Raw genomic sequence first — 22,022 nt, 5'->3', positions numbered from 1 at the left:
TAAATGTTTATTGTTTTAAGCCACTAAATTTTGGAATTACTTGTTACGCAGTAATAGCCAATATATGTGAGATACAATCCCTGGAGTACAGGTTACAAATTGGAAGCCTAGCTCCTAATTCAGTCTACAAATATATTTTCCTCAGCTTGTAATGATAGATTTCTTTTTAAGAGCCAACATTTTTTTTTTTTTTCTTGCAGTACGTGGGCCTCTCACCGCTGCAGCCTCTCCCGCTGCGGAGCACAGGCTCCGGACACGCAGGCTCAGCGGCCATGGCTCACGGGCCTAGTTGTTCCGCGGCATGTGGGATCCTCCCGGACCGGGGCACGAACCCGTGTCCCCTGCATCGGCAGGTGGACCCTCAACCACTGCGCCACCAGGGAAGCCCAAGAGCCAACATTTTTAAATCATTAAATTTCGCTTAGAAATCTAGATTTCCAGCCTCTCTCAAAATTTTGGAGATCCAGCCACACAAAGGCCCACATTCCCATCTGGCAGCCTCGTGCTGTAGAAGAGGCATGCTCTCCTGAGTCCACCGCAGTCCCCACTCAACCCTGCTCATCCCCACACTGACGCCAACAGCATGGCTTTTGCACTGCTATTTCTCTTTTGGTAGAAAAATATTTCTCAGTTCCTGTATCTCTATCAAAATTAGGAAACCAAAGGTATACTGAAAGGGCTTTGCATCTTAAGAAATCTAGGAGAACAGTTGTTTCTTGGCGGGAGTGAAGAATATTCCTACATGCCTAATACGCCATCAATGTGTGTCTGTGTCAAATACACACAATTTGGGATCCTATATTTTCTTCCTCCAGTACCTTTGCTCATTAAGGCTAACAGACTGGACCCTGTAGGTAAGTGAGCTTGCTAAACCTGCTCTTTCTTACTCCGGGCTGCTTGAAATGGGGCTAGGATGTGGCATATGAGCTTGCTAGAGCTGGCTCTTCAGCAGCTTAAAGGTAGCCGCCAACATTATACCTTTCCTCTCATACTGATTGTTTTGAGAAGAACCTTGCTGAGACCATAGTAACTATTAACTCTTTTTCTGGCTTTGCACTTATAATAATTGTTTAGCATGAGCTGCTTATTGCTGGCTCAAATTGTGTCTGACCAAACCCATACTGACTAATCAGAAATAATCCCAAGTACAACCTCTACTTTACCATAAATGCATAATTTTCATTATTACAAATGTTTCTAGGAAACAGACACTGAACTAGAACAAGAGTTGGCAAATTGCAGCACACAGGCCAAATCTGGCCCACTGCCAGCTTTTACAAATAAAGTTTTATCAGAACACAGCCACATTTATTCATTTATGTACTGTCTGTGGCTGCTTTTACACCACACTGGCTGAGCTAAGTAGTTATGACAGAGACCTCATGACCTGCAAGCCTCAAATATTTACAATCTAGCCAATCCCTGAATGAGAAGGATAAAATACAAAGATTTTGACAGTTAATAGGCCAAGAACACATTGCGCTTCAAAGGAACACACATGGGGAAGAGTAAAGACGCCATGCCCTCTCCAGAGTGTTTGCCTTATTACTCATAGTCAGTAACTCTAAAACTTTCTTTACCTTATGAATGGACATAAACAGAATGGGTTTTTAGGTTGAAAATGAACTCACTGTGGCTAGTTTCTGAACGTCTTCATCTGATGCTCCCAGAGATGCCAGGCCTATTTCTTGTGAAAATTGAGCAAACTTAGGATCCGCAAGTAGAGGGACATGTCCCAGGAGTTCGTGACATGTGTCTCTGAAAAGAAAAACATCACAGAGAAATGTTAGACAAGTTAAGCTATCACTGGCAGAACAAGTCCTAAAATTCTAATTATAACTTTGCTACTGTAATTAATGTTACCAAATTTCACCAATCCTAAGATTTTTTTATCAACTCTGAAATCCAGATACATCTTACAACCACGGCATCTTAAATTATGTGATATATAATATGCTAACAAAATAACAGTGACTACTATTTTCAAGAGCGTATCATATGCCAAACATGTGTTAAGTGTTTTATTACATGCACTGTCTCTTTGAATACTCAAGAGAAACTTGAGTTAAAGTAACTTATTGGTGCAATATTCTATAGACCAGGGGTGTGCAAACTACGGCTGCAGGTCAAATCTGGCCTACTGCCTGTTTCTGTAAATAAAGTTTTATTGGAACACAGCCATGCCCATTCATTAATGTATTGTCTATGGCTCCTTTTGCCTAAAACGGCAGAGCTGAGTAGTTGTGACTGAGACCATATGGCCCACAAAGCCTAAAACATTTACTAGCTGGACCTTTACTGAAAAAGTTTGCCAATTCTTGCTACAGATAATGATAAAGCCAAAACTTGAATCCAGCTTATCATGATTTCTAAACTCTTGTTCTCAACCCTTAAGTTACACTGCATCCCATGTTACACTTTGCAGGGCACTGGGAAACAGCAGAAGATCCTATTGTCATCAACAGATGTCTTTTCCCGTGGACCATTTATCTGTCTATAACACAAGCAACTCTTTTGAGCCTTCCCACTGGAAGACCCTCCCAGTCCCCTGCTTTGACTAGCCTGGACTAGGTAATAATAGAAATTTACATCCTCTCTCATTTGCCTGTGCTTTCACTTGGAGCCAGAGACCAGGCAAAGGCAGGTATGTGTCACAATGAAGCAAGGCGGATGCCTTCCTGAGTCATTGCCATGAATCACAAACCGTTTCCTGATACCAAGCTATCCTGGAATATATGACTGGAAATGAATCAAAAGGCAACAATATTTTATTTTCTTGACAAAAACTAATGAGCCAGGTAGTAACTGAAAGATGTTTCCTAATTTCACCTGAGTTCCTCATAAGTGTATCACTTCAAATAGATGCTATAACATAAATGCCAGGTACTACCGCCAATATCACAAGTATAAAGTAAGTTGGATGGTCATGAGGCTGAAGCAAGGGAATGGTGGTCAAAGGCAGACGATGGGTGCCAACATAAGACATATGGCATTACTTGGTCAAAAAGTTCTGTTCCCACAGCTCAAACCACATGCCCAACCCTGGCCAGCCACTTCCCAGACACATCAGGTTGAAAAAGCAGCCAAATGAATACGTGGACATGATACTGAAAGAAACTCCAAATTCATTCTCTATCAACTGTGTGCCAACAGCCTCCTTTTTGTACAGAAATTGAATTTGTGGAAAAGCATATGTGGTGGTTACGCTCCAGTCACACTCCTTAAGGTGGTGAATCAGACTCATTGGATTTTAGGGCATAAGGAGAATTTAAATGTTATCAGAGCCCTTCATTTTACCTATGAAGAAATTAAAGACAGAAGGAGGAAAAAAAGAAAGCTAACATAGTGCCTTCCCTGGTGGCGCAGTGGTTAAGAATCCACCTGCCAATGCAGGGGACATGGGTTCAAGCCCTGGTCCAAGAAGATCCCATGTGCCACGGAGCAACTAAGCCTGTGCGCCACAACTACTGAGCCTGCGCTCTAGAGCCTTCGAGCCACAGCTACTGAAGCCTGCGTGCATAGAGCCCGTGCTCCGCAACAAGAGAAGCCACCGCTCGCTGCAACTAGAGAAGACCCGTGCACAGCAACGAAGACCCAACGCAGCCAAAAATAAATAAATAAATAAATAAATTTATTAAAAAAGAAAGCTAACATATACTGAGCTCCTATTATGTGCTGGGTACTGGGCTAAATGTTTTCATATCCCATTAGTAATTTCATCTTCACTTACAAAGAAGTCTTATTATTCCCATTTGACAAATGGGGAAACTAACATTCAGTAAATTTAAGCATTTTTTTCCCAAGGACACACTGCTAATAAGAGACAGAGACAAGATTTGAAATCAAATTCCTCTGACTCAAAGCTGTGCTCCTTCTGTTCTATTAACTTACAAGGTGGAGTAAACGAGAAGGGCTGGGCGGGGCACAGCTTCAGTTGTGGAGAACGTTTAACCAAGCTGGTTAGCACAGGTAAAAATGTAGCCAGTGTGTCCTAAGTCTCTTTTCCTGCCACTCAGTCCTCAACCCTCCAGATTACCCGAGGAGCCATTTTAAAAATACCAATGGGGCTTCCCTGGTGGCACAGTGGTTGGGGGTCCGCCTGCCGACGCGGGGGACGTGGGTTTGTGCCCCGGTCCGGGGGGATCCCGTGTGCCGCGGAGCGGCTGGGCCCGTGAGCCATGGCCGCTGAGCCTGCAAGTCCGGAGCCTGTGCTCTGCAACAGGAGAGGCCACAACAGTGAGAGGCCCGCGTACCGCAAAAACAAACAAACAAACAAACAAACAAAAACAATGACTGGGCGCTACATAAGAGCAATGCAGTCAGACTCTCTGGGACAGGCCTGAGCAGGCATAAGACACAGGCAGGGTGGAGACCCTCTGTCGTAACAGACGATGCTCAGAACACCCTGAACAGGCTTCAAGCAACTAGTACTTAAAACTAAAGCTAAATGTGATTATGTAATTTTGAGCTGCCCAAATTTAATGCCACTAAAATTACATCATACAAACATACATACGTACTGAGGAACAACGAAAGGTGGTAAGGAAAGCTCACTAGGTAGCAAGTTACTCCTCCACACGCACTTGACTCAGTTAGAGATCAGCTAAAGGTGTCTGATTCAGCATACTTCTGTGCTGAGAGTGGACCCTGTAGACTCGCTCCTGTGATCAGTTTTTTAAAGGCCATGCAGTCTGCACCAATGCTGGAATTGAGAGGCCCACCATGGATAAATCTGAGTACCCCCACTGTAGCTTCTGATGTAAGTACTAGAACACGCCTACTGAACCAGGCAGAAAATATGACAACAATAATTTCAAAATTAGACCAGATGTCAAACTCCAGGGAAATACTAAAGATGGTGAGTATTAGCTCATGGTATGAATAAATAAATTAAACGGTAGCTAAAAGAACAACTATTGTGGCCAAGAAGTATTGAATGCTTCCGATGGGCCAGGCACAGTGCTGGGTGCTTCCCAGTGTGAGAATGGGACAGGTCATGGTTACAGTGGTGGATTCTTGTTGCAAAACTGGGTTTACTCTTGAGCTTGTTAAATACTTGAAGACAGTCTTCTACCTGCCTAAGTACCAATGGAGCCCAAAGGCTTATAGGTAGAAGGGAAAGCGAAAAGTTGGCAGTTAAAAAGGAAAGAAGGAGGAAAATACGAGAGATCCAAAGACTTGGAGTCAATTCTTTGTGGTAGAAAAGGAGCTATCACCTGAAATTTAAGTTAAGGTGTAATTATCAGAAACCTATAACCCACAGCCAACTAAAGAACCTTTAAAAGCATTACAAGGTAATCCAACCATACACAGAAGAGAAATTATAAATTTGAAAGAAAAAAATCATACAACACAGCAGAATAAGTTATACTGTTTCATTAAGAATGAAAGCCTGAAGCAAGAATTCTAACAGAATTACTAATGGAATGCTCGGGATGCCTTTGCCCTGTTCTAAGTAGAAATGATTGCGCTACTTTGTACCTTCTTCTCCGCTCTGTCTCCACGTAGAGACCCTAAGAAGGAACTGCTGTTCAGATCTCTGAGCAAGTAGAGATGCAGTTCCTACAGGAACCCCACTTCTCACTGAGTCAAGGCTCAAGCACCTATATTTCAAGACCATAAATAACGTTATTATCGTTTGTGACTTTGGTGGAACATTCTCAGAAATAAACACTGGGTTGTTCTCATCCCAGTGTCTTTGGCTAAGACACGTGGTATAGACAAAGGAAATTGAAGTCCCTGGAAACTCTTCAGACAACAAAGAAAGATGTTTAATGTTGCTAATTAAAGCAATCTATTAACTTTGAAAAGTTGACATTTTTTTTAGTTTCTTTGAGACCAAAGGACTTGGAAGCTGGGTTGACTAGCTTTCAGGGGCTGAAAGAGATTCCAGACTGTTGGGAATCTGCAGGAGAAGCCTGAGCCTCCTCTCCAAACTTTGTATCAATTAATTTCCGTGGGACTGAAGTCATGCTGTCTCACACCGCTTCACAAAGTGCAATAGCTATTATGTCCTGTCTGTAAAGTAGTTCACGATCCCTATGCTGGTGTTTCATCCACAGCTGGAACCCTGAATATCTAATTATGAACAGGTTTCTGATGTGAGTCCACAACTACTGCCTTATCTCACCAGGTCTCTCTTAAAAGATTCAATTATTTGGCTATAATTGCACCTGTCAGCACACGCTGCCTCCAATCTCCATCCACAACGGCAAACTTTTCTCTTTTTAACTCACATCCCTTTGATGCATTTTCGCCTGAATAATGCTTCTCAGAGCTCTTTTCACAGAAGCACTGTGTTCACTGGAAATGTAGGACCTTTCAAAACTGTTAACACTGTAAAACATCATGTCTCCTTTTGAAAAAAAAAATAGAAAGAAAGAAAAAGAAAAGCTAGAGCTGATATCAGACACTAAACTTTTTGCTGCTCTAAATTGGAATCTTCTCTGATAAGCCCTGTTAAGAGGATTCTAAAGCTTACAAAGGGACCTGGGCAAAATACCTCCAGGGAATTCTTAAATCATTCTAAGGAAGCTGCAATCACTTTGCTGCTGGGAAAAGAAGGGTCCTAGTTGTTAAGTTCAAATTCAAAATGGGTCTGGCATTCTTCTCTTATCAGTTTTCAAAGCTGACTCATCCGCATTGAACAACTTTTTATTTTTGCTGTAAATTAAAGCTTTTAAGAAGCAGTGAGTGGGCATGCAGCCTTTGCTTCCCATCCCAAATCAGCACATCTGTCTTTGAAACCCTATTGCTATAGGTTTTGTTTGTTCTAAATAACAGGGAAGCCAACACTTTAGCTAAATCACGAAGAGAGGAAAAGGAAGATGGGGTTGGGGGATGGGGGGTGGAGGTTGCACTGATGAAAAGAAGCTGGAGGAGGACCTGGAAGCCAAAATAGGGTATTTTTTCAGCTTTCACGCAACCTTTGGTGGGCAAGTGCAAGTAATCTGGGATAACACACTGGGACGCATTGAAAAGGGGGTGACTTGGTTTGTTTTCACTTCACTGAGGAGATAATAACAGGAATTAATTTGGTACTGAGGCTATTGTTTTCAGTGCTTGTTTTAGAGCCATATACAGAGTTTCTTTAGATTTAAAATAGCATACTGTAAAATCTGGCCGATAAGATAAGGTTTTAGGCAGTTCTGAGGGTCACTCCGCCTTATGTCCCTGTCAGGTTATAGATAAATACATATGTGGCCCTCTTTTATGAAGCCAAGCACCTGGATATTGCCCTGGTGGAAATCTTCTTTCTTTTTTTCCCCCTAGGAATCATAAGGAAGGCCATCAATGCTACTCTTCTTCAGTACAACTCTATTAAGACTAGCAGAAGATATTACACTTATTTTTTTTTGGAATTTAGTTCAAGAAACATTTTTGTGTACCTGTTACATACCAAGTGCTATGTTAGGAACTGAGACTTAAAAGTAAATAAGACATAATCCTAGAATAACCCTTAGCAAAAGTTACCTCATGGTTCCATAAAAGAGCAAACAGCAAGTACTAACTTTCCTGATCTAGTGAAAGAAATAGTTTCCAGTTCTTACAATTACCACAAAAGGGCTTCAAGGGAAACTGTCCATAGGTCTCCAGTTCCCCTTCATCTCAGATATTTCTTATCTCTTGAATAAATGAGAGATTTTTTAACTCTTTCCCCGTGTGCTCCCCCTCCCCAAATTTGCACTAGATATTAAGGAGGTAATATCACATAAGGGTTATAAGAACTGTATATAGTCAGGAGTCAGCCCTAAGTCCATGTTGCACATTCCTGTGTAGGCAAGTTACTTCGAGCAGTGATGTGCAGTAGGGCTTCCTGCAATGATGGAAATATTCTGTATCTGCATCGTCCAATATGGTAAGCCACTTGGTTCAGGTGATTATTGAACATCTTAAATGTGACCAGCACTACTGAGGAACTAAATTTACAGTTTTATTTCATTTTACTTAATAAATTTAAATAGTCACATCTCTACCATATTGGACGGCACGGATGTATTGTTTTTTCGTCTGTAAACTGGAGATTACAAGGGTCCTTATCTCATGGAGTTCTTAAACAGTATCATAAGATAATGCATTAGAAACATAAATTCCCAACAAGTTAGGTATTATTGCACATTAAATTATACTTACACCTAAGTCTATTGTACTTCAGTAGGTTTTGCCCTTTTGGAAGATATTTTACCACTTAAATAAGCAGCAGTAAGTTTCTCCAGGACACAGGTCATGCCATGTTCATCTCTGGGTTCCTGGTGCTTAGGAAAGCTTGGCACGTAATAGATATTCAGTAACTGCTTTCTGGACTCAACAGAATCAAACAGAGATGGTGGGGTTCTACTGTACCATACAGAGGTGAATCTAAATGAATCCCAAGCATAGTTTTCCTAATTTCCAGTGTAGCATAAGGGCTTGGACTAGATCTTGGTTTTGCTATTTTCTAGTTGTGTGTCCATAGGGAAATGACCTGACTTCATTGATCTTTGGAATTGCCATCTGTAAAATGGTGACAATCCTGCCTACCTCGTAGCCATGAGTGGAGTGACGTCAGCCGAACAGAGCACATGTGGGAAATGTCAGAAAGGACATTTTTCCTTCTCTCCTGTGGTGGCTTCTCTACCTGTCAATAGATATAATTCTCGACATGGTGGTGAAGAGGTACAGCCAGTGGTTACCTCTTCCTTGCCTAAAATTCAGTCACTTTGAATTTCTTCTGAACTTGCAATTTTTAAAAGCAAATATTCCTAAAATAATTTTTTTCCCAGGTCACCTCCATCTTCCACACCTGAAAGTACCTAAGTGAGCTTCTCCCTGAGGACATGGCACTGAGGGACTATGAATTGTGACTCAGGTGTGGATGCTTATGAGTGCTAATTTTGGGTTACAGGCACCACACAAGGAAGGCAAACCTTGGCGAGGGTGGAGCGGTAGGGAAAAAAAGGGATCCTGCTTTGAGTCTGCTAAAATATATACATACACAAGCTAAAAGCTGTATCCCAAGTCACTACCATTAACAGCCTAAGAGAACAACAGGGCTCTAGCAGGCACTTAGGTACAAATTTGGTTTCAAAATGCACAGGTTTTAAATAATGTATAGGGTTGTGTGCGGGGGCGGGGGGGGGGTTTATAGAATGTCTATTGTTAGAGTGCTCAGAGCTTTGGAGACAAAAGGCTCCCATAAAAAGTCCTAGGGGTTATTTTTGCTTTGAGGCACCTCACAAAACTAGACACAGTATTGTGATTGAAAACTTGGGAGTCCAGGTCTAGGAACGTGGGCCTTGTAACTAAGGATGCTCTGGAATGTTACAAGGCACCTCAGCCTCCACGTGAATTTAAGAGGTGGCAAGGAAGAGTAAACCTATTTGGTATTTATATAAAGCCTTTTTCTCTGCAAAGATCAAAGAATTATTTCATCAGCCCTCACACAGGGAGGTTAAGTGGCTTACCAACAGTCACACTGAGAGCGGACAGTGGGGCCTGGAGTTTGGGCATGTGGTCCATAGGGCCTTCTGCCTGAGGATGCAGACAGACGGATGCATCACTGCTCTGTAGTGAGGCACTTTCCCCTTCTTTTTCCCAGTGAAATAAAAGATGCCTCCTCTAGGGTTTCCCTGGTGGCGCAGTGGTTGGGGGTCCGCCTGCCGGTGCAGGGGACGCGGGTTCGTGCCCCGGTCTGGGGGGATCCCGCACGCCGCGGAGCGACTAGGCCCGTGGGCCATGGCCACTGAGCCTACGCGCCCGGAGCCTGCGCGTCCGGAGCCTGTGCTCCGCAATGGGAGGGGCCGTGGCCGGTGAGGGGCCCACGAAAAACAAAAACAAACAGACAAACAAAAAGATGCCTCCTCTCGATAAAGGGGCAGACTAATGGTGGCCATGTGAAGATCAGAGGAGAGAGCGGGCTTCTAACAAAGCCTGGTAGTTGGACCGAACGCTGGATGGGACAGCACAGCACTAGACCATCCAATAAGCACATCCAGTACTTAGGGTTGTGGCAAAGCAGGGCCACCAAATTCAAGAAAGAAAGTGTCACTCTCAACTATCTTACATAAAATTTATAATTGGAAAATCAAGAAAGAAGCTATTCAACTTCAGCACATATACAAGTTTGAGTTTTCCTCTATAGTGTTACTTTTGAATATAGAAGAGTGGTTAATCCAAAAGATGCTGGCACTACTCCCTGAGTTCAAATCCTGACTCCCCTATTTACCAGCTGTGTGACCATGAGCAAGTTAATTAAACTTTCTGTGTCTCAATTTCCTCATCCATAAATTCAGAATAATAATAGTAACTCACAAGTCAGAGGGTTGTTGTGATTACTGAGTTCATCCACATACAACACTTAAAATAGTGCCTGCACATATTGATATATACATGTTGGCTATTAGTAGTAAAAAATATATTATTATTGCTTCTGCTGCTATTGTTGTTGTTGAACTTATCTATGTTGGAGAATGGAAGGGGTGAAAATATTCTCGGCTTAGGGCCTCTAACGTCTTAACTGACCCTGGGTGTAGCCCAAACCAAGTTTCTCCCGAGGGAGACAATGGCTGCTAAGCTTGGAGTGTGAGCTCCGGGTTAAAACTCAGGAAAGGGAGGCCAGATGGAATCAGCTTTCTGAGAACATGCCATTTTCTGAGAATCGCTGGTACGATGCTGCTCTGCTCTCCTGAACAGCAAAATGATGATAGAACCACGGAGGAAGCCAGTTGGCTGGGCAGGAAACTTGGCACTGCGCTTGGCAGGGATGAGGGTGATCCATGGGAAAGAGCAAGTTTAAGCTAAACCAGAGCTCATAGGAATGAAGGTTAAACTCTATAAAGCTCTGGCGTATCTTCCTGGCTCTTCAATAAGACCTTGCCCAGATGTGACTTTAGCAAGGCCCAATATTAAAAACACCCATCACGGTCAGGGCTTAAATCAGACAAGTTCACAGACCCAGAATCCCTCAGACGGCAGCAAGGAGGGAAAGTCGCAGAAGGAAAGGTCCTATCTTCCCCCTCATTACAGACCTAGGGAAAGGCATCTCTTCGATCAAGAGAGGGGCTGTCAATGTTTCTTATAAATTTGAAAGCCTGTGTCTTCACCTGCTGGTATTGTTATTTAACAGATAATGTCAGGATTAATGACTGAGCCACAGGAAAAGGAAATGAATGACATCTGCCAGTTTTAGAGCGGGTTCTGTTCTAGTAAGCAAGGGCTAAGCATAAAATTCACTTGCTTAGCTTAGAAATAGATGAAAACTAAAGTTAGAAATAATTCACTTTTATTTTTCTTGTAAAAGTGGAACACAGCAGCAATGATAAGAAAAATCACCTGACTGTAAAACCTTTTTTAAACTTTAAAAGTTATATTTAAAAATAACATTAACGGCCCCTAAAGTGTCCAACTATGACAAGAAAGATTTTCCTTAACGCAGATGCGTTTAGTTGCATTATGGCAGTAAACACTGCAATATGAGTTAATGGTGACATGACTTTTTTCCTAGTGGTGAAAGTTTGCTCTCTGATTTGAAAAGTGACACGGCGGGAAAGAGCAGAAGAAGACAGACCCGCATCAGTCTGTACTGAATCATCAATCATCCCAATGCCGCCCTGAATCCGAAACTCCCTGGCTGAATAAGCTTATGCTATGCTGTGCAAAGGATATTTCTGTTACTAGTATATTAAGCACAACATCTGAAAAACAAAACAGAAAGCATATTTTTTAGTGTTTTCATTAAAACATTTTTTTAAAGGGATTTCTGGTGCAAAACGGCACTATTACTTTGGCGATAGCTCTACTGGAAAGACAGATATTGTACTGGCTTGACCTCCAAGAACTGATGTTGAAGAACGTTTGTTTATATTGAAAATGCCTGGTTGCTTCTCCCTGAGCAGAGGACAAGGGGTAAGAGGGTTGTGCTATGGATGTGTGTTTCAACACTGCTCTGGGCAATGTTTTATGTTCCAAAGGTACAGAACCTTGAGGCATCTGGCCACCTCTGGTCTTCATCCAGAAATCTAGATGGGATGGGTGGGTTTGGCCTATATTGGAGAGAACAAGACTGGATTATAATAATACCTTAGAAAATAGGACCTTCTTGCCTTACCCTCCTTCATTTCCAAGACCTCTGTCAGTCCACACAGCTTCTGAAGAAAAGTATGAGATTTGACCCCAGGAAAATATGGTTTGATTAAGCCGTATTTCTTATTAAAGAGCTCTGCACTTCTAAGATACCACTGGCCGTCAGGACTACAGATAAAATTGAAAGTCATATACACGAGTACATGTGCACATGCAAATTCAGTGAGCAAGTATTTAACATCCACCTTGCACAAAACACATTCAAGAAGTCTGTTGAAACTGTGAAGAATAGAGACCACAGATCCCCTAGAAGGAAGTGTCCGGGGAGGAAAAGCCAAATGACCTAAAGAGGAACTGGGGGTGGGCAGGTAGGATGCATATGACAGGTGAAAATCCAAAGCGCCCTCTGAACACCAGAAGGCTGACATCAGAGACGAGACCAGGCCAGACAAGACCAAGGAGTGAGGGAAAGATACCTCCCTCCAACTCTCTTCTCCCTGCAGTGTGCCCAAGACCAGTTTAGGAAACACACTGGATCTCCACCGCCCCTCTCCAGCAAGAATCTTCTAGAGGCAAATCCAGAGATGCTCCTACCACTGTTCTGGTGCACTGTCCTCCCCCTCACTTCAGACATGCACAGCACACCCACACACAGGACAGTCCTGCAGGGACCTGCACCACTGCTTGCCAATTTCAGAGCGTATCTTCTTGATCACATTTAAGAAGTTCAAATATAACTGAGAACACATCACAGACTGACACTGTTTTTTAAGAGAGGGCAATGAGCTTTGCTACTGTTAAGGTGAGACTATATTCAGGGTTTGTTACCCAAAGGGGGAAAATGTCTTCTTAGCACCATGTGAAGTGCAGTTGGGTCTCTCTCTTTTTCCTTCCCTCCTTCTGCCTCTCTCTCTCTTATTTTCATAAGGGGGAGGTGGGGACGAGCTTCACATTTCCTTTCCCTCCTCTCCTTCAGCTTCACAGTGAACAACCACTTTTTTCTTTTGAAATGATCTTCATTCCCAAAGCAAAACAGATGAGCAAAACAGGTTGCCCCTCCTGGGTATGATTTATTCTGGTCCAAGTGACCTATCCTCACAGCCTCAACTGGTGTCTAAAATCCCACCATTAATGGTTCATGACTTTGCCTGAAGACACTGAATATATAAAAATGCCTTATTGATGGAGGAGTGTCCAGCAGCAGTTCTTGAAATCAAAGTAGAGCTGCAGGAAGGAGTGGAGGGGCTGCAGCCCTGCAGATGGAGGTGCTACCACCACACAGGGTGCAGCCAGGACTTCCCCTGTTCTCTTCACTCCACAGATCTCAGACTCAGCCTGGGACTCTGTGCATGTCTCAAACCTGGCACCTCCTGGTGGCAGTGGCATTCACGGCTTCAGTCCACTGTGGACTCAGTTTTTACTTTATATGCCAGGTTCGGGGATCCACTCCAACCTCAGTCTGGATCTTCTTGTTCCCGTATTGCCTTTGCCAGCTGGCCTTGAGTTAATCACAGTCTGATGAAGGAGACTGACACATGAACAAATAATTACCATGCAGTGTTGTAAGTGTTAAAATACAAGTAAGGAAAAGTACTACAGGAATATCTAGCTCTGCCTGGGAAAGTCTTCACAGAAAAGATTGCTACTGAGCTGTAATCCTGAGCATTAAAATGATTTCACAAGAGTCATTCCAGGCCAAATGAACCACCTGCGCTGGCTCATGCCTGTGCAAAAGCAAGAACGGGCTCATGGGGATGGTGAGAAGTCCAGTATGGCTGGAGCATAAGGTTTTGGAGGGGGTAGAAAGAGAGACAGAAGATGTGATTTGATGATATCAAACATTTTTTACTTTTTCCTTGTATGTAACAGGGAACCAACAGAGGTCAAACCAGGGAAGGCTACAGTCAGATTGGTGTTTTAGAAAGGAAACAAAGTCTACAGGTTGCTTCTAAGAGAAAAATAACTGTCAGAACAACAATGACCTGCCAAATTGTTTCTTCTCAAACAGTGGTTCTCACTGGGGAAGATGTGTCCCCCTGGGGACATCTGGCAGTTTCTGGAGACATCTTTGGTTGTCACACCTGGCATGGGTGGGAGTGTACTCTTGACGTCTAGCAGGTAGAGGCCAGGGATGCTGCTAAACATCCTACCACAACAAAGCACTATTTGGCTCAAAATATCAATAGTGCCAAGGTTGAGAAACCCTGTTCTAAAAGATAAAGTGGCCAGAGGGTGCAATATGACACAGACCACAATGGACTTCCCAGAGAAGCAAAGAGGAGAGCAGGGGATTAGGGGGATGGCTTCTCAAATGTTTGTCCTGCCACTATTCGCATACCAGGTGATGCTCGCACACCCATGTAACTTAGAGCTCTGTCTCTTTCCCTGTCATTCCACTGAGTGAGAGGGATGCTCTTACTGGAATAACCTTGAATTTGACCCAATTGATTTTTTTTTAAAGAAATCATTTGTAAACTTCAATACTCGGTTAGTGACAAAGTTGCTTGCGATCACAGCTGATCAAAATAAGTAGCTATGCGACAACAGTGTGCAGAATCCCTGCCTCAGGCAGTGCTCCGAGGGAGAAAGAGCCTCACTTCTAGCAGAATCAGTGACCTTTCAATCCAAGTAGAAACACATGGAAAAGCAACTCTTCCCACCAAGAAAATCAGGAGTCACTGATTCTCCAGGACTTCCTCCACTGTCCTCCAGGCCAGAACCTCCCCAGGGAAGCAACCCAATCTACCACTGCTTTTTAAATTCAAGCCCCAGTACCTGACCAGTTTTAAAATGTAAAATGGTAAAAACAACCTATGTTTAACACCCCATATGTGTTGAGAGCTAGGCTATCAAAATACATTCTTCCCAGACTGAAGAGGAAAATAACAAAATTCTTTTTTCGGATAATGTATTTTCGCTGCTTTCACTCCCATTTCTAGCTGCCTCTTCAGGGCCCGCCTCTGTCTCATTAGTGCTGCCTCAACTACAACAGTTCAGCAATTAGAAGCAGTTACTTGGAAGCAGCGTACAAGCACCAAACACAGGAGCCAAGCTGAACTTCACAAACTGGAGAAGCTGCCCTCTTGGCTCTCAATAGAGGAAATGGGACTGCATTTCAAAGACAATGCCTGCGAAAGTGCTTGGGCAGGAAACAGCACTCCCGATCTAGTGTTTCATAGATTCAAACTACAGCATGTGGCTGGGAAGAGACTTGGGACTTTGTTATACATACGCATTAAAGGGACCTTTACAGAGAATTGTGTCTGCACAGAGTATATCTGGAAGGACGCAGTGGAAACTGGTAGCGGTGGTTGCCCCTGGGGAGGATGCAACAGGTGTCAAGGGAGCAGAAGAGGGAAAAAAGTCACTGTTCAGAGCGTGCCCTTTCGTAAGCTTTGAATGCTAAATCATGTGCATGTGTTACCTACTCATAAAATCATAACAATAATTTAAGAATCAAATGAATGATATAAAACCCACAAAAAGGAGCCTGCCAAAACAACCCCAAGGTAGTGAATCCCGAGTTTCCATGCTCTGACTTAGCTTCCTCTTGACTGTGTGGTCAGAGGAGTCATGGAAGAAGAAAACACTCAGATCGATAGCAGGAGGTCTAATTCACTTCTGAACTCTCAGCTCTTATTTCCAACTGCCAGGGGCTTCTCCAACTGGAGGTCCCACCCATGGGCCCCTCAAAGACAGGATGCTCCAAACCCAAATCCTCCTCTTTGCTCCCTCTTTTATTCCCTCTTGCCTCCAAGCCTAATCCCCCTCCGATATTTTAGAAAAAAACTACCCATTCAGCTTCCCAATCTATTGATAAAAACCTTAGCATTGGGCTTCCCTGGTGGCGCAGTGGTTGAGAGTCCGCCTGCTGATGCAGGGGATGCGGGTTCGTGCCCTGGTCCGGGAAGATCCCACGTGCCGCGGAGCGGCTGGGCCCGTGAGCCATGGCTGCTGAGCCTGTGCGTCCGGAGCCTGTGCTCCGTCCGCAACGGGAGAGGCCCCAACAGTGAGAGGCCCGCGTACCCGCAAAAACAAACAAACAAAAAAAAAAACCTTAGCATTGCCTTAGGGACCCTCTCATCTCCTGGCCCTCATTATAGTCACCAAATACTGTTAATTCCATCTTGATGATCTTTCTCAGAGGTGACCTCTCGTCCTATCCCACTGATGGCTTATAAACTGTATCCCTTCACTGGAATGGGAGCTCCTGCTGGTTTTCCAGCTAGTTCATTCTCCATACTTCCAAGTCCCCACCCTCATCATCCTTCTCAAAGACGATTATCTGATCATGCTTAGGAGCCTTGGACAGCTCCCTGCTGCCTACAGAATTAAGCCCAAAGGTCCTGTTTTGACAAATGACTGCTTACATTGTGGACAGAAGAGTCATTTCATCCCTAACACATACCTATGTTCTGGCCCCTCTAAAGTAACAAGCCTTGTTCATTTATGCCTCTTTTGTGCCTCCACATCTTTGTACTGGTTGTTTTCCTTGACTTGAAAGCTTTCCCCTCCCTCCCCACTCGGCTTTATCCAAAAAAGAAATTCCTACCCACCCTTCTAGACCCCCACTAATTTTTCACTTTCTCTGAAATGCCTTTCGGGACTGTTCCCTCCCCTTTGCCCCTCTGATACTCTGCACACACACACCCTTACAGGCCTAAACACATTCTTTCATAATTATTTATGTTTCTATCTCCCCTGCCAGAATGCGAGAGGCTTTAAGAAAACAGCTGCGACATTTTATTCATCTTTGAATCCGCTGTACCTCCGTGCTAGCATTGCACATAAATGTTTGCTGAATGAATTGGTTGAAAGTACTTTGGTAAAAATGTAACACATTATTCCCCCAATTTTATAGACCTCTGTGGCTAAAATCTCATCTCTTTGCCCTCTCTCTCTGCATACATTTTGGTAGCTACCACGGGTCTCAGGAGGGCCAGTTATTCAAAGGCAACTAACAAAGTGCCTGCTATTTGTAAACCCTCTGGGCTAGATTTAGAGATTGCCTTTCTTAGCTCTGACAGCTCTCCTTTGAGCATTCATCCACTCTAAGAAGCATTTCTCTCCCGGTGTCTGGAGTCCTATAAGTAACCTTTGTTTACCCTGAAAACACTTTCAGGGATGCTGAAAGGAGCTAAAAAAAGAAAAGAACAATGTAGTGACCCTGCTGGGTACCCAGCTGGTCAGTGAGCCTCTGTCCCCTAGGAAGAGGAGGGGACTTCGGAGACTCAGCTCTAATCCCCGCCCACTTCTGTCACCATCAGCTACTTTACTGCGCTCTGCTCCCCAGTGAAGACCCTGGCAGCCCATTAATCACAAGACTCTTCAGGTAAAACAGCATCATAAGCAAAGTGATAACCTCGGCGGCCTAAGGAACCGTGGTCTTTAGCGTTCCTGGACCCAATTTACTCTCAAGTGAAGTGAGCCCTGACCACTTTCCAATGCGGCGGTCTCCATCCAGCCCAGCTTTACAGTGTGGGTACTCACGGTTCCGGGGTGTAGAGGGGGTCCGAGCCATGGCGGATGTACTGAGTACAGTGGAACACTCTGTAGGCCAGTCCTGCCAGAAAGTCTCGAGGACTCAGGTATCCAGCCACTGGTCTCACCGTGAAGCCAGACCTTTCTAAAGAGGCAACAGAAAGACTCAACTAAATTTTAACCTGACAGGACTTGATGGTCCAAGCAGGGCTTCCTATTATTTATAAGGCTGTTTTAGAAACAAAGTAATCAACGTCCTAAAACTCTTGACAATTGAATGACACACACTGTTAACAGCTATCGTGTTTGTGGTTTCGGATGACTAAAATACACTCACGAATGATGGTTTCCAGGGGCATAAGACATTCATTAAAATGGAAAGAAAGGCAAAAAAAACCTTTAAGGATTTAAATTCAGAGGTTGAATTAGGATAAGAAAGCTCAAATACACAGGAGAAGATTACAATCTAAAGTGATGTAAACTAAATTTTTGGTGGTGAGCACAAGGCAGTGTACATAGAAGTAGAAATATAAGGTTGTACATGTGAAACTTATATAATATTCTAAACCAATGTGACCTCAATAAGAAATAATTTTTTAAAAATACATCAGATGCAAAAGACTACACATATTGTGATTCTATTTATATGATGTCCAGAAGAGGAATATCTATAGATAGAAAGTAAATCAGTGGTTGCCCAGGGCTAGGGGTAGGAACAAGGATTGACCATAAAGGGGCAAAAGAAAACTTTTTGCAATGATGGAAATGTTGTAAAACTGAATTGCTGTGATGGTTATACAACTCTATAAATTTACTACCATCACTGAATTGTACAGTTACAGTGGGTAAATTTTATGTTATGTCAACTATACCTCAATGAATGAAGCTGCTAAAAAATATAAATAATAAATAAAGTGATGCTTACTACAGATTACCTGATATCTTTCTAAAGACACACCTAGATAGGGATTCTTTCTGTGTGTATGTGGTCAGTGAACACAAAGCTAATTCACCCCCTTGACGGGCATCCTGGAATCAGTTCACACGACAGCTTTCTATTGTCAAAACTACCTAACCCCTTCATTCCACACTGCAATATCCCATTTCTGTGATGTTATGAAAACAATTGTATTAATTACCGCAGTTTGAAAAGGTACTCGAAGGCTCTGCATGCTTTGTTGGTTTATGGTAAGAGGAAAAAAACAAAATAAGCAGAATACAATAAAATCTATGAAATCAGCCTAGACTGCTAACCCAGTTAAGGACTGCTTAATACTTCCTGCTCATGAAGGCCCAGAAAATTTCAACAGGAGGGGGTCTTCTTCTCATATCAGCACTGTAAAGGCTCCCATTCTGAAAACCTCAGCTCATTAGAAGAGCATCTCAGAATGGTTAGAAATGGTTTTGAAAGATAAAAACCAATTAAGCGTATAAAACAAGTCCACTCTGGGATTCTGGGTACCTACAAGGAAATAACCCTGTTCTCAGGCCTCCTCAGACCTGTAATTCTAACAGTGTTCAGTTCATTCCAAAAGTTCTCAGGCGGATTGATTGCTCTCCACTGAAAATCAAAAAGATAAGTGTATTTTTTTCTTTTTGAATTTTATGTCAATTAAGCCAGTATCCCACATGTGGGGTACAGGGGAAGCATCCTTTAGTTTAATAGTTATGTATTTTATTTTCTTATAAATTTAAAAATATATGTATCTATCACATCAAGAAATTTGAATTTGTGACTACCATTGCTTAAAAGTTTCCTATTAAAATAAATTTGGTATTTTAAAAGTGAGTCAATTAAAAGAAATAAAAATACACACATTTACATTGTGCTTGCTGTGTACCAATGAATGATGCAAACTGAGTGCCCAGTACCCAGTTCATCAAAGGTGTGAAAATCAATAACAATAATAGTAGTAATAGTAACTAAAACTCTGCTATGCTTAATATGTGTCAAGCAATAACTTTAGGGCTTTAAGGTATATCAATTAGTTTCCCCTCCCAACTCTGTAAGGTAGATAAAATTATTATCTCTGTTTGCAGAGAGGAAACTGAGGCACAAAGAAGTTAAGGCAATTCATCTATCTAAGGTCACACAGCCAGGAACCGGCAGAGCCATGACTCAACCCCAGGCATTCTGCATCCAGAAACTGTACTGTACTGTACCCCTCATAAAAGTATTAAGTTGGGTGACAGATACAGCAAAACTTACGAGATGGTAATCTAATTCCTGGGGTTTGAGAAACAAAGCAGTAAAAAGCATCCCCACATAGGAATAATCAAGACCATGGTAAATATATAATACGCACATAACTCCATGGGAAACAGAGGGACATGCCAGAGGCAGGGCCGTTAGGGAGAATATAATCTAGTTAAACAACAGCATAAGGCATTATGCATTTAGGCGCTAATTAAATGACACTGATCACTGGTCCTCAATCTCTTTCTCTCGGTAACAAGTATCATGGATGACATCCACGCAGGGGGCCCTCCCATCATGCTAAGTGTGGTTCTCAGTGGACCAGCTGTCAGGCCATGCCTACCTCTCTCCTGATACACACATGAGCTAGGATGAAACTGTGGTGGCTCCTATGATGAGGATTCATAAAGAAGGCAGGACTTGCTCTGAGCCTTGAAGAACAGGTAGAATCTGAGCAGGTGAAGGAATGGCTTTTCTAGCAAGGCACAGAGCCTAAGCAGTGGTATGAAGACCCACAGCTGGAACAGAGGGTTTGTGCGGTGCAGTCATAGCAGCAGACATAAACGGTTATAATAAGTACCTACCTAATAGCCTCGATTTTGCCTCTTGGCCCACAAAGTCTAAAATATTGACTATCTATCTGGCCTTTTACAAAAAAATAAAAAGTTCGCCAACCCCAGTAAAATCAAAGGGGAGCCACTGATAGCTTCCGAGCAGAGATGTCAGGAACGAAGAGATGCTTTAGGAAGCTTCATCTGGAAACAGTGGGCAGGCGAGTAGAGAGGAGAAGAAACAGGTGTCAAGGATGCAGTGATGGGGACCTCAATGTGGATGGTAGCAGCGGAATGGAAAGAAAAGGACAGGTTCACCATGGGTCACAAAGCTAGAAGTGGCAATACCTGGAGACTGGGGTAAGCTCAGTCCTAATTAGGCTCTCCTAATAAGCCCCTACCCTAATGCCCTGAACCTGGGAATATGTTACTTTAGATGGCAAAATGGACTTTCAGATGTGATTAAGTTAAGGGTCTTGAGCTGGGGAGATCATCCTAGATTATCTCGGTGGGGCTGATATAATCACAAGCATTCTTATAAGAGGGAGGCAGGAGGGTCAGAGTCAGAGGACTTGTGACAATGGAAGCAAAGGCTGGAGTGAGGTAAGAAAGGAGCCACGAGGCAAGGCATTGTGGGTAGAGACTCTAGAAGCTGAAAAGGCAAGGGAACAGAAGCCTTCAGAAAGAACACAGCCTAGCCAACTCCTTGATTTTAGACTTCTAATCTCCAGAACTGTAAGATAATACATTCATGTTAAGTCACTAAGTTTGCGGTAATGTGTTACAGCTGAATAAGAAGAGTATACAAAGGCTGATTAAGTGTGGCAGGGAGCGGAGTGGGGGTAGGACTTCAGAGGAGTAGTGTAACCGAGCAGAACCCTATGAGGGGGCTTCCCTGGTGGCGCAGTGGTTGGGAATCCGCCTGCCAATGCAGGGGACACGGGTTCGAGCCCTGGTCCAGGAAGATCCCACATGCCGCGGAGCAACTAAGCCCGTGCACCACAACTACTAAGCCTGCGCTCTAGGGCCCGCGAGCCACAACTACTGAAGCCCACGCACCTAGAGCCCGTGCTCTGCAACAAGAGAAGCCACCGCAGTGAGAAGCCCGCGCACCGCAACGAAGAGTAGCCCCTGCTCGCCGCAACTAGAGAAAAGCCCACGCACAGCAACGAAGACCCAACGCAGCCAAAAATAAATTAATTAAATTAAAATTTAAAAAAAGAATAAATTTAATCAGAAGTGAGAAAATGTAGAAAGAAAGGGAAACAGTCAAGCAAGACAAAATAATAATACTTTAGCCATTAAACAAAGTCAAGGACCTTTAGTTCTTCCTCAAGGACTATATAGATAATATTCTGAGCCACGTCCTTTGAGCTGTTTTGCAGATACTGAAACCCACAGCAGGTGGAAGAAGTTAACTATATGCTGTCCACAAGCACTAGACCCCAGACCGGCTGGAGCCAGAAGGTTGATGATGCTGGCTCCCAATTACGTCCCCACCGACCAATCAGAAGAACGTCCACGAGCCGACCACGTCCTGCTCCTTGAACACTGTAAGACTGCTCGCTACCCCCTCCAGGGCGGGCACACAGTCTTGAGGGCATTAGCCCGCTGTGGCCCCCTTTACCTGGCAAAGCAATAAACCTATTCTTTTCTACTTCACCCCAGACTGTCTCCGCGTTTCTATTCGGCACCAGTGAACAGAGGCCAAGTTTTGGCAACAGGAATCCCTA

At 43.4% G+C, this 22,022-nt stretch overlaps 1 protein-coding gene across 1 annotated transcript in view; it reads right to left on the bottom strand.

Annotated features, from left to right (window-relative positions):
• TPH2 (tryptophan hydroxylase 2) overlaps positions 1 to 22,022 on the bottom strand; it is a 107,478-nt gene that overhangs the window by 37,429 nt on the left and 48,027 nt on the right. The window contains exons 8-9 of the mRNA XM_029206470.1: positions 17,551 to 17,686; positions 1,632 to 1,758 (exon numbers count right to left, since the gene is read on the bottom strand). Coding sequence (XP_029062303.1) covers positions 1,632 to 1,758; positions 17,551 to 17,686 — 263 coding nt within the window. The remainder of the gene's footprint in view (positions 1 to 1,631; positions 1,759 to 17,550; positions 17,687 to 22,022) is intronic.

This window comes from Monodon monoceros, unplaced genomic scaffold (assembly GCF_005190385.1).
Source record: "Monodon monoceros isolate NGI ecotype Baffin Bay Population unplaced genomic scaffold, NGI_Narwhal_1 Super_Scaffold_6, whole genome shotgun sequence".
NCBI lineage: Eukaryota > Metazoa > Chordata > Mammalia > Artiodactyla > Monodontidae > Monodon > Monodon monoceros.
The sequence above is the reverse complement of the archived record's forward strand: the minus strand, read 5'-3'. Positions and strand labels throughout refer to the sequence as shown.